General features: G+C 38.8%; 1 protein-coding gene across 1 annotated transcript; it reads left to right on the top strand.

The window, feature by feature from the left end:
* The first annotated feature begins 344 nt into the window (after positions 1-344).
* On the top strand, positions 345-5,099 carry LOC135263490 (thialysine N-epsilon-acetyltransferase-like). The gene is made up of 6 exons (XM_064351586.1): positions 345-566; positions 1,493-1,544; positions 1,743-1,826; positions 2,326-2,427; positions 2,653-2,693; positions 4,175-5,099. The coding sequence occupies exons 1-6, from the start codon at positions 417-419 to the stop codon at positions 4,352-4,354; spliced, it is 609 nt and encodes a 202-aa protein (XP_064207656.1). The 5' UTR covers positions 345-416; the 3' UTR covers positions 4,355-5,099.
* The last annotated feature ends 8,888 nt before the right edge of the window (positions 5,100-13,987 follow it).

Here is a 13,987-nt window from a genome sequence, read left to right as displayed (position 1 = left end):
CAGCCTATTCAGTGCCCACCCCCAGACCTCGAGCTGCAGAGAATCAGTTCTATGTGTGGGCAATTAATGTTAAGTGAGAGCCAAAACACTAAATAAAAATAAATAAATAAATAGGTCTAGGATATGATTACGTTCACATACTTAAATAATGGATTTTGCGTCTGCTTTCAATTTAACATATTTTCCCAAAACCTCTGGACCAACAAATAAATAAATAAAACTGCTACACATAATGACATTCTTGGTAGGAAAAAAAGACGATATTTTCTTTGGTTGCCAAATCAGCTTGGTTTTCTACATTGAGTCCAATGGGCTACAAGCTCTTTTCACTGCAGTGGCCCCTCCCACTTTCTTCGGTGAGTTTGTTAAATTTGACGGCGTTATTCTCCAACCTGTCCGGGTCCAGATATGTACGTATGCCTTATTTGCAAACAGGCAAACTTCTGTTTAATCGAAAAAGTACTACCTCGGTCTTGTGGTCTGTATTAAACTTGGTCTTGAAAATGGACTTCACAGTTCGTGCTGCCAAGCCAGAAGATTGCAAAGATGTGCATAGAATGATTAAGGTGAGCGAGCCACACAGAACTGTAAAGGCGAAAATTATCTTTATCGTACTGCAGTTTAAGAGCAAACGTAGGCTATAGCACAAGCGAGAGAAAAAACACCACTAAACTTTTTTGTGCAAATCAAACGCTTTATAACTGTTCTCATTTTTAATGTGGACATTTCCCACTGCTTCTATCAAAACATATGATCCTGTGTATGCCAAAACATTTAAAAATACTGTTGAATGCCCATGGTAGTAACTGAGCTGAGCAATATATCGCGACGAGATTTATCCAATGCAATGACGACCGTCACCACCACATGGTGTATTGCCTTTCTTTTCGTCTGTTTCTCTCTAATTGTACCTAACGTGGCAGTAAACAACCTTAGCCTACTTCAGAGGCCGCGTGAAGTGCTTCTGGAAAAAAAACGTCACCACTGTTATCTGTTAGGTAACCATAAGACATAACATGATTAAATGGAAGTTTGTATATGATTGACTGTATCGTATAGCAGTCGTTAAGTTTTTTTCTACTGAACCAATTCATGTGGCCTCTGAAGCGTGGTTTCATGGTAGCATCAGCTATAATTAAACAGAATGGTATTACACTATATTGTGGCGAAGCCTGTTATTGCATTCGATAATAATAATTGCGGTATATCGCCCAGCCCTAATTTATTAATCAAACTGAATTTAACGTGTACTGCTTTTAAACACCACTGCCAGTCATCATCTGTGCTTAATTGGTGTCAATTATTTTATCAACGTAGATGATTGAGATGATGCAAATGGGATACTTGTTGGAGAAGGGGCTTGACAGAGAAGCCATAGCGACCTCTAGCTGGCAGGACAAAGTGAGAAAATTAGGGGAGAGAAAATATTGGCCCAAGCTATGCTTCAGATTCATTTTAAATATTTCTGAACTTGCATTATTTGTCTTCACAGGAGTTGGCCGCATATGATAAAATGCCAGACCATGTTCAGACTTCACATGAAGGTACAGTATAAACCATATGAAATACTCTGAAGGGGCAAAACAATTGGGCCGCAGGGGTGCAGTGTAGAAACATGCTCATGTGAATGACTGATCTGAAGCCCAGTGGCTAATTTGGCTTGGGGTGAGTGTAGTGTAGTGTAAGGAGGAACGGAACCTTCTAATGATTCCATTTCTCCATTTCTTTGTTGACCATTTCAGATCTGGAAAAATATGGGTTTTCTGCAAACCCCGCGTTTCAGTGCTTTGTTGCAGAGGTCCCTGAGGAACACAAGAGCAAAGAAGGTTAAAAAGATTTCAATGTATATTTTAACAAGGAAATTATTTAATAATAAATGTATTTTTTAAAAACAGTGGTTTTCACAGTATGTGCAAAGTCCTTCATAGACAGTCCCAACGCATCTAAATAGCGAGATAAAGTGATTAAATGCAGTATTAATATTTAAAGGCTCAATATAAACAAATACCCAACAGCAGGTTCCTATAAAATGAACATTAAGAGCTTCACTATTTGTATCTAATCATCTGGCAGGCCAATACTTTTGAAAATTATTTAAAAGCCAATGGGTAAAGCATGTGGGTGAAATAGATGATTTGACTCTTCCTTGAGAATCAAAGTATTTTTACCATTTTACCAAAATTCAAGGAAATAACAAACTTCAAAACAATAGAGTGTATTACTTTTATGGTCTTAATGTTGATGCCAGCCTGTGTTTTCACACCCTCTATTATGGGTTTGTGAGGAATATGAACTGACAGCGTGAGTCTATTTGCTTTTGTTCAGGACATACAACAGTGGGATATATCGTATACTTTTACACCTTCAGCACGTGGAAAGGACGATCAATGTATTTGGAGGACATTTATGTGATGCCAGAATTCAGAGGTAAGTGTGTGTGCGCACACGTGTGTTGTCATGCATACACACGAGTGCATACAGTACATGTGTATGTACAATCAGTGTGTGGTGATGAATGAGTAATTGTGTCTATTCATGTGTTCACTGCTCAGATTACTTATGAAGTCATAAAGGTGCACCATAAATCCACAGATAATTTCGGAAGGTTAAAACGATTGGACTTTCACATTTATCTCTGTTCTGCATCTGCAGGGAAGGGTATTGGAAAAGCGCTCCTAAGCAAAGTGGCTGCGGTTTGTATCTCTTCTACACTGCTTTACTGTTTACTGCGGGGGGGGGGGGGGGGCGAGATGGTCAGTAATTTTCATATATCTACATAGACCCACATTCACTGCTGGTAATTAGAGTGCGTATGTAGCACACACAATATATCATGGTTGCATAAATGCCTAAATTTCACAGGTTTTTATGAGTACAGGGTGGTTTATGTCATTTGTACACTCCATAATTGGAGCCAATTTTTAATCTTTAATGAGGAACCCATCAACTATCTTTGTCAAGCTCAGTACAATATGCAGTGATCCTGCACATTCAACTAGCCTGATTGGTGTGTTGTTAGAATTTCAAGCTAAAGATCCCCGCATGTCTTCAAATTCTCCTAGGGGTTTTTTTTCCTTTCAGCATGTAAGTGGTTCATTTAAGTCGCTGATGGGCTAAAGGGTCCACACACCTTGTTTCCAAAGCCTTCCAAGGCCAATCTGCTCAGAATTGAAAGGAAATCCGTCCAAAACCTGAATGGCCTGCAGTCACTGTGAATCTTCAGAACCTGTCTGACACTTGGTTTACTGCATGGCCTGTGTAGAATCAGAATGATATGTGGGATGACAATGTAGTATACAGGTTAGGGACCAGCACTTGCAATTCAGAGGTCGTAGGTTTTATTCGTAGGTGGGGCACTGCCATTTTACTTGTGAGCAATGACATGAATTTCTTCAGTAAATTTGCAGCTGTATAAGTGGATTGTATGTAAAGAATGTACATTGTGTAAGTCACTCTGGATAAGAGTGTTGACTAAATTCCTAAAGTGTGACAATGAGGTGCTTGGAAACATTCTGGAAATACTGTCTACATTTATAAAACTTTCTGAAATACTCGTATTGCAAAAGAAACTGACACTGTCTCCAGTAATATTTATTTTTGTGTTAATTAAGAAATCAACATTTTCTAACTTGACTAATATGATGTGCACCAAAGTTCCTTGGTTGTTATTTCACTTGATCGCTTTGTAGATATTTTTACGTTATATAGCACTAGATTTTACAGAATGAGAAGTATGGATAAATTAGGCACCAGTGTATCCCATTATTTCTGTCCTGAATGAGAGCACATCTGGGGAATTGCTGAGCGTACTCATTCAAGTCAAATGTCATTCCAGCCATATACCATGCAGTTTACAGTGGAACGAAATTGCGTTTCACCTGGTAAGGCTTCACCTTTTTAAATGGCTCATTTACATTTAGCAGATGCTCTTTTCCAGAGCACTCCGCAAAGCTTAATTTTTACATGTAGTCCATATATCGTAGTTGGATATTTGAATTGAAGCAATTCTGGTTCATAAGTACCTTGCCTAAGAGTCTAACAGCAATGCCCCACCAAGGAATATGACCTGCAACCGCTGCATTACAAGCACAGTTCCTTAACAGTTGATCAGAGTTGTAGATGGTGTGCAAAGGCTGTGCGTGTTGTATAAAAGGGCTAGTGTCTCTTTGTTCAGGTGGCAAGGGAAAACCAGTGTGTGCACTTGCAGCTGACAGTGCTGGACTGGAACACTCCATCCCAGGGATTCTACTTCAGCAACGGGGCCCAGGACCTGACTACCATTGTGGGCTGGCGCGTGCTCCGATTTAATGGTGACGCACTTGACAAACTAGCAAAAAAAGACCCCAAAAATTAACCTTCAAGTCCCCGTGTCCATTCCATTTAATCCCAAATGGCTCAGTGATCAGTGATTTATGTTCTGCTTTCCCCTCTTTCTACTTTTTAATGTTTAGTGTTCATATGATCTTCAGCCGGGTGTCCTGGTTATTAGTTTTCTGTCAGCTCTGTAAACATGCCGTTTCACTACTGTACTTAAGCACAGTAAAATCCTTAATAGACACTTGCAGTCTGCAGTGGTAGCAGGTGCTTTTATTTTATTTATGTCAGATCAAGATATGATCGAGCTAATGAAATAATTAAGAGCAGAAGTTGGCACACAATCGTGAAACAGATTAGCCCTTGTGCATCCCAGATCTACAATGATGTGAAAAACACTCCCTTTTAATTCTATGGTTTTCCATATTAGGACATGACTGAACCTCATCTAGTCCTCACCAAGTCCTAACAGTAGATAAATCTGACCTCATGTGACCCATAACATGCAGATTTTAATTTGTTGTTAGTTATTCAACCAAAAATAAGCCAACATGCAGAAACCATATGTACCCCCTTACCATTTCCATATCCATGAAGAAGGCAGTTAGAACCAGGTGCTGTAAATAAAATGTGCACGATTGTTGACCATCAGGAAGTGCTGCCACCTGTATACAAAAGCAGAATCTTTGACAGTGTGGTCTGTGGCATTCAGGTTTGTGTTAACACAGCTTGCCAAGTCACATATGTCACATAAATGTAACATTATCAATAAAATGTTTAAAAATGATTTAGTGAATTGAGGAATATCATTATTTTTTATTTATGCAATATTTTAGGAATAAAGAAATTCAATAATATCAATGCTGGCTGTTTGTGAATTTTAGGCACAATCCTGTTCATGTGATTTGCATAAGGGAACAGCCATGAACAAGTGCAGATAAGAAACAAATGATGAATGTGGAAATGTTCTTACACACAGTTTACGATCAAATGTGATCGTGCACATTTCGTTGAGGCGCATTATGTTGGAATGCAGAAGAGTGAGCTTATTTCTGAGCAATGTCCCCCTGGGGGTCTGAAGTACAGCCCGACGATGCCAGATTTTTGGGTCCGATGCTGATCCCAATTTTGGAGAGTCCTAGCCCACCGATTACCGATGTTTTGACCGATATTTTGTCAAAAAGTGCAACATTTTCAAATCAATTTGAAAAACTTATATTTTATTAAAGTTTCTATATTTAAGAACATTTAACTTATAAGCAAACAAATAAAAATAGAAATAAACACACAAAGACCTTTTAGATAAAAAAAAGTAAAAAATGATATTAAATTAAATATATATATTAACACCATCTTTAAGTGTGTGAAATCAAAATAACTCCACACCTTGCTTTTACTCCTTTCTTTTCCAGCCATCTATAAAAAATTAATTTTAAAAAGTCAGTTTTCCAGTTTCAAACATGTATTTTTATGAATGTTATTATTATTGTTGTTTTTGTTATTAATTTGTTATTATTTCTTAGTATCTATTCTCAGTACATTAATTATATTTTCTTATTTTATTCCTACTACGTGATCTCAAAGAGTAAGACTATCTAGCGAGCTTCCCTGTCCGTAAGAATTCGGTGGTGAAAATAACTACAATGCGCTCTGACGCGTGACTAGATGACACACTCGCTCGCAATAACGCATTAGCTATTGACCCAGCCTCATTATTTCGTATTATATATTCTCAGTAAGTTAAATGACTTATATTTTCTTATTTTATTTCTACTACATGATCTCAAAGAGTAAGACATTATCTAGCGGAGCCAAAGAGTGAATCAAGTGTAACGTTAGATGAAATTAAATTGACTGGATGAAATACGTGAAAAAAACTACAATGCGCTTTCGTGCAGGTCACCCGCGCTAACTGTTGGTTGATTCACTTCTCCAACAGCAATCCTTCTCTCATGTTATCACGACAAAGCTAGATAACATGGCTTAAAATGATCCACGTTAAAAGTGTTTTATCGGCGTTTTTACTGTCTGGTTAGCTTGCTACGATGACGCGTGATAGATGACACACTCGCTTTCAATAACGCGTTGGCTATTGACACAGCATCATATAGTAGCTAATATCGTTATCTCAGATAAAAAAACAAATGTGTGATGCATTCAATCACCATTTTATTTTGGCTGGTTATTTATTTGAGAATACAGCGATGTCCTCTGGAAATGTAGATCCTACGCTGCTTATGTGCTCACTGCCACTTCATAAAGGCTTGCTAGCCAGCTAGCTTGCTAAAGTGAACCAAATATGTTAGCTAGCTCGCTCGCTTGATAATGAGGATTGATAAACATAGTGGTCGTATAAACGCATTTAATTAAAAAACTTTCACTAAATATACATACCTTTATTGCGGCAATCGAATCTGTGCAGACAAGTCTTGCAGTGGAGAATATTGGATGAGGCACGAGTGAGAAACGTCTTATTAGAGAAGTAGCGCGTCAGCTGCTGCAGTTCACACTTGTATTAGAGCTCCCTCTACTGGATAATTCTAGTAAATAGCAACCACAACGTTCGAACAGACAAGTACAGATAAATAATCATTGTTTTTTTGTTTATTATACTTACTAAAATATCGGGACACATCGGCGGCATAACTGCCGATCCCGATCGGCCTGGCCGATATATCGTTCGGGCTCTAGTCTGAACATACAGTATCTTCCTGTTCTACAAAAAACACTGATAATATACGCTCTTGGTGGATATTTGAATTGAGGGGTGTAAATTGAATTGAATAATGTTACAATCCTAATTGTGATTGGTTAGTTTCGGCTGGGAGACCATGTGGGAAATTGCTGCTGGAAGTGGTGTTTGTGGGCCAGCAGGGGGCAATCTTTCCTCTGGTTAAATACACCCCAATGTCCCAGAGCAGTGATGGGCACATTGTACGGTAGGAGACAGTGTCTTTGAGATGAGACGTTACGGCGACGCCCTGACCCACTTTGTTCATTGAAGATCCTGTGACACTTGCCACAAAATGTAGGGGGTCCCCAGGGGCCTTATTTTATTTGTTCTTTGTCTCCGAGGTCCTTGATTGATCCGGAAATCAATCGAGGTACGCCATCTTTAAGAACAAGCAAGGAAAGGAAGCAAGAAGATTAAATAAGCGACTGGAATGAACCCACGTTGACAATACATGATTTCAGATGTCAATGCCACATATTTTTTACCCTGTTTGGCCTTCCATATGAGAAAATGAGGCAAGGAAAGGAAGCAAGGAAATGAAAAAATAAATAAGCTGCTGGAAAGCACCCTTTGTTTCCACTGCGTGGCCACGACTGGGTATGGTGCAGTCTACTGTTAAAAATGACCAACGCCAACAGGCCAGTGCAGGCGGGTAATCTGCTCCACTGCCACAAGATGGTGCCGTTGAGCATCCTCAGAAGTTGGAGAAGGCATTTGAAGTCCTCTCAGCAGGGTGACAGAGAACCTCATCAATAACCCTAGCTCATTTAAAGGGTGACTTGAGTTAATTTCTGATTTGCCCCCCTTTGGATATTTTTTTGAAAAACAAAAGTGTGAAGCAGATTGTGATTGTCTGCGATGACTCGTGTCTCAGGGTGGAACAAACAACAAGCCTTGAAAAGTCACACACGTGCGGGTGTACCCAGAACCTGTAAAACAAGGTTTTAGATACACTCCACCCACCCCCCAACACTCCCTGCCTAATTACATATGGAAAACAGCATCAATGGCCAGTTCCTACAGAATGAAAATGATGCATATTTTAGGACCAAAATCAGGTTGTCCAAAATTATTTGTTGCCCTACCAGTGTGGTTGTATTTGTTGTTTTTTTGTACAGTTGCCAGCTGTGAACTAAACAGGAAATCTGAACAGAGGTGTGTCCTAATGTATTTCTCAAAAGCAACAACCACACTAGGAAATAAGTAAACAAAGTTTCTGTTCATAATCTTACTTCAAATTATACAATTGTTGCATGGAGATATTCCTGGACAATACTAAAATGTATTTGTTTGAGAGCTAGGTTTCTGGTTTGCAACAGTTTGTGAAACATGTATCATGGAATAGGAATAAGGTACACTATGGAATATGGAAGTTGTGTTCTCACAAAGTGTACAGTATGTGTTCTTATTCAGAAAATGTACATTTAATAGGTTTGTTTTATAGTTTTATAGTTGCGTAAGATAACTAGTTAATGAAACAAAAAAAATGTACAGGTGTAGGCATGTCCAGGAATGCTAGACTCATCAATGCAGATCACCGCTCCACACCTCTGTACCTCCCTTTCCAGCAGAACAGCAGGGCATGACTGAGTATCAGGTTATATCAGCATTAGAGACATCGAGGTATGGGGCACCAGGATGACATAAAAACTACAGCAGCATTTGTGGATATGGATACATGCAGAATAAAATGGCATTGTTCTCATTTGAGTAATAATACTAATAATAATAGATTTTATTTATATAGCGCCTTTCCAGAGCCCAAGCTCACTTAACAAAGGTACAAGGTTAAAAACAGCGAGTACAATAAATACAGAAGGCGAAACGTATACATAGAACAGTAATACAGAACGGAAGGCAGTACAAGATAACTTACAAACAACAAACATACGAAGCGAGGCAATAGAGAAGCTAGGGGTAAATTATGCTGAAGAGGTGGGTCTTGAGTAGGGATTTAAAAATATCAACACGCTCTGCTTCCCTGATATTCATTGGATGAGCATTCCACAGAGAGGGAGCAGCCACAGAGAAAGCCCTGTCACCAAACGTACGTAGATAGGTCTTAGGGATGGTGAGGAGAGTGCCTGAATTAGAGGAACAGAGGGTGCGTGGGGGAGTGTACACAGTTAGCAGATGAGTGAGCTAGGGAGGGGCCAGGTCATTGAGAGCTTTGTTGGTGAGCAAAAGAATTTTGTAATTGATACGTGCCTTGATGAGAAGCCAGTGTAGGTTTTTTAGAGTGGGTGTGATGTGTTGCCAGGTTCTAGTGTAAGTTAGCATTCTCGTAGGAGTTTTGGACGTGTTGCAGTTGAGTCAGTAAGGTATTAGAGAGAATTAGAGAATTACAGAAGTCAGGACGGGAGGTAATAAAAGCATGAATTAAGCAAATAATAATAATGAGTAATTCTGGTGTAACTGTCAAATCACAAATTACCACAAATTACTCATTATTCTTGATTAAGTTTTTTGTTTTAACATTTGATTGGTTAACAGCCTTAGTTTTAATGCCTCTGCAATGGATGGTGACTGACAGACTCTCATTAAAAACATATGTCAAAGGTTATGGATACATATGGTAGGAATCTAACGGTGTGACCTATGGAGAACTATAATTTCCTACAACCAAGGCCTTTTCCTTCTTTTCCCATGCTCACCAATTACACTCATGCATAGACTTCTTCCTGTTAGACAGAAGACTCATCTACAAAATAATTTCCTGTGAGTACCTTAACTGCGCTCCCACTTCAGTCTATATTAATCTCAACAAAAGTACATGCAAACTTTCTGTGGTTCGAGGGGTCATGTGTTTCAATCACCCCTAGAGCTATGCTGGTGGAAGCATAAGCTCCTGGTAAGCTTGTCCAGGTCAGACAAGTCAAAGGGTAGATGCCTGACTAAGTGCGATCCACTGGTCCTCCAGACTGGGGGTTGAACAAGGGTCTACAAAAACCCTGTCATGTAAATCCCTAGGTCACAGAAGCAGGAACAAAGGAAATAACTGCAAATATGTGTGCCTTCCTTCCTGTCAATTCAAGAGACTTGTATGACTGGCAGTGGTGAAAGCCAAAAGGAAGCTATTGACAAATATGATGGAAGTCCTGAATTGGTTCTGGAATGTGCATACTATGTAAGAAACTGGTACGTTAACACAGGTTACAGCTGAAATGAGACGCTGTGGCCTACACATTCTGGGGGTTAGTGAAAGCAGGTCAACTGGATCCAGAAGAATGAGAACTAGCAGGAGAGACAGTGTTGTGCATGTCCATTCTGCATTTCTTTTTTTTTTTAGATAAATAAAGTATATTTATTCTGGATACTCACAGGATTTTCCTGAAAAGAGCATACAAGTGACATGACATTCTTTTAGCAAACAGAGTAAATGTGAGAGAACATACATATATGTAACCGAGTTACATGAGTAATAGTGACAGACTTCACTATGCAAACATTCCCAGACTAGCACCTGGCCTTCCAAAAGTCAGCTTTACAGAGGTTCACTTTAGGCCAGATGACTGCATAGGGGCCAAGTGCTCCCCAATGTTTGTTGACACAACAGGATAACATGGTGTCAGCAAGGCTTCAAGTGGAATAACCTGCAACTGAGCCACACCCTCTTTAGCAATCAACCAAGGATTTGTACAGCTCACCCTGAGGGTTTCAGAAAGTATTTACATCAATCAGAAAAGAGTATGCACTATATCTGTAAGAGAAACAAAATGGCAAACAAACCTTTCTGATTGCTTCACCGTGTATTTTTGTTTTTTAGTTCACAATGACACCATATTCACACTGAAGTTGCTTCCAGAAAAACTGGCCTGCATTTTTCCAGAAATGTCCTGCCATCACTTTGATGCAGACAGCTTGAAAATATTTTGCTGACATTATTAATAATTACAACAATCTTATAATAATTCTGCTGTTTGTGCCATTTGTGTGAACACATTTGTATTCTACACTGGTGTAATTATGTGAAAATCACATTCAGTTTTTTTAATTAGACAGCTGACTAATAATAGATGTACGCACACAATATTTATATTTATCAAAATACATGAAACCTAATACAGCTTTGCTTATCTGGCATCTTGTCTGTCAGAGATGCCTAATACCAGTTAGGCATTTCCTTTTGTTCAAATGTATAATGCACAACATGTACCTGGTATCTACAGTAAAGTTTTGAATGAGGGCAAGAGGGTTATACATTATACAATTGAAAAACAGTTCTTCAATCTCCATTAACCACAAACAAATGTTTCTTGCATCTATTGGGTCAGGGTACTGACGCACATATGGAATGTAAAGCTTGTAACTGCTTTGCATGCATGCGTCACACATTGCTGCTGGGTGGCAAAGGTGCAAGACCTTTTTAAATAATATGGAAGTTTGTTTCAGTTAAGCACATGTTGCCCAAGGTGTTGCTCTGCACGGTATGGAACAGGGCCTTTATTACATCCTAAGGATTCAGTGCAATCATGATGTAGTCTTCACCTTTATGCAGTCATTGATACTCTTGAGGCTGCAGGTAAGAGATGAGCCTAAATGGGCTGAATGGGCTGTTCTCTTCATTATGTGTTCTTATGTTCTTATTCCCTGATTTGTATGCCCAGACTAATGGAAACACCCACAGCTGCTGTTTGCTCAAGCTGCCTAAGCATACCCTCTGTTAAAGAGAGTAAACATTTTGGCGTAAAAATTAGTCCATATGTAAAGTATCTGTGAGGGGCAGTTCCGCATAGTTCCTTTTTGCTGTAGTTACAAATTTGTGATAGCAATGTTCTCCCAGCACCAAGAGTTATTCATTGATCAGTTAAAGAAAAATGATCTCTTTTCGGTTTTGTCAGTACCATCATTTGGCAGTCTGTAACTTTTTCCATCCTTTAGAAATTGTATAGATATAATTTGCGACTAGGGTGGTATTATAAATGTATGTTGTTGTATATAAGAAATTCCTCATAAAGCTGATAGGTGTTTGGAGGCTTACTAAAAAAATGTTTTTTCTTTTTTATTAACAATGTGCAAAGGCAGTGGGCTTACACAGATCACCTTTCTTACTAAGCACTCTTGTGGTAAGACCTGTATGGTAAGAATGGGATTGTTACCTCAGTGACTTCCTTGATGTGTTTGCCACGCTCGTTTAGCCGTCGTGACTGGCCTTAAGCTGCCTCACACTGATCCTATCTGATATTTTGGCTTTTCAAATCCTGCTTTCCCAAAATAAAGAGTCACAAAAAACAGCTGCATTCCAAAACACAACATTCCAAACACAACTCATTCAACCTGTTTGAAAACAGAACAGGTGTGCATGGTTACTTTTCCTATAAATGATAATTATGATAGGTAAAATGCAATTATGATACTGAAAATAAATTAAATTATGACATTATTAATATATTCTAGGCCAGCATATAATACATGCTGTCTTTTTTGGTTAAACATACCAAAAAAAGGAGGTGCTCATGGAGGTTTTGCACAAGATTATAAGTTATTCTTCCCGTGACTCAAAACTAAAACAGAAGCTAACAGCAACGTGACAAGAGTAATCTTTTACTACAGTTCAATCAATGTCCCTCCCTCTCTTACCATTATGGACCAAGACTAAAGTCCAGTTTCTCTGTTCTCCTTTTTTGGAAGTCTGTGTAAAAAAAGTCACTGCGTCACTTAGGAGTGAGGTTATGAGATGCCATGTCACCAACTTGTTTCTGACGTAGGCAGGATGGCGGTCATGTGAATTGGGGAGTGTTCGTGAGCAGAATTCAATGCACTGGCAAAGGACAACACTGAATGTCCATATGACTGATGAGTTCTTGAAGGAAAAGTAGAAGATCTTGGTCTACGTTAAAGCATAAAAACACTGAATTGCTTTGACTTGACCAGTTTGGAGCATGGCCTAGGAGGCTATTGCCCAATTTACCAGTCATACCAGGCTTCAGAGTTCATATAGATATATATTTCACAAATTCAGAGTACCTGTGCCCAATACAATGTCCAGTATATATAGACAGGAGACAAATTAAAGGAAAAACCAACATAAAGAGTCTTATTAAGGTATTGGGCCACCGCAAGCCACCAGAACAGCATCAATGCGCCTTGGCATAGATTCTACAAGTCTCTAGAACTCCACTGGAGAGATGGAGCACCTTTTTTCCCAAAAGATATTTCCTCATTTGGTGTTTTAATGATGGTGGTGGAGAGCACTGTCTAACACGTCAGTCCTATATATATATATATATATATATATATATATTATTATATATATATATATATAATACGTATATGGACACCCCTTGGTCTGCGGGTGTTTTTCATGGTTTGGGCTAGGCCCCTTAGTTTCAGTGAAGGAAAATTTGAATGCTGTGCAAACAATCACATTCTAGACAATTCTGTGTTTCCCTAACATTTGGGGAAGGCTTTTTTCTGTTTTCATGACAATGCCCCTGGGCACACAGCAAGGCCCTGTTCATGTACACTCAAATAATGCATTTAAATTGATCATTTTCAGTTACAGCTATTGGCCCTTATTACCAGGTTTAATGCTGTTCCAGCTTCAAAAAGGCTCTCTTTTATCACTGGTGTATCACCATGCTCAAGTGCTGCAGTGATAGCTTGGAGTCAGTAAATTATGAATCATTCAAATATGAGCAGAAGTTATTGAGATTTCATACTTGTGTTCCATCAGGATATAAACAAAAAACACAATTCATCTGGTTATTCTGTCACGAGTTAAAGTTTTTAACAGCTACATACTTTTAGCTAATTTGGGTCCATCACAAGATGAAAATAGGTTATTTCTGAGTTTCCCTATATTTTGAGTAGGTGCACTGTAAAATGTCCAGTGTTACCTGAACTCTTAATAGATAACATTTGGTCCTACATTCTAGAGTGGGACAAAATGTTATCTGTTAAGAGTTGAATTAAAACTGAACATTTTACTGTTGTAGA

The sequence above is a fragment of the Anguilla rostrata genome, chromosome 9, assembly GCF_018555375.3.
Source record: "Anguilla rostrata isolate EN2019 chromosome 9, ASM1855537v3, whole genome shotgun sequence".
NCBI classification, from domain to species: Eukaryota; Metazoa; Chordata; class Actinopteri; order Anguilliformes; family Anguillidae; genus Anguilla; species Anguilla rostrata.
The sequence above is the reverse complement of the archived record's forward strand: the minus strand, read 5'-3'. Positions and strand labels throughout refer to the sequence as shown.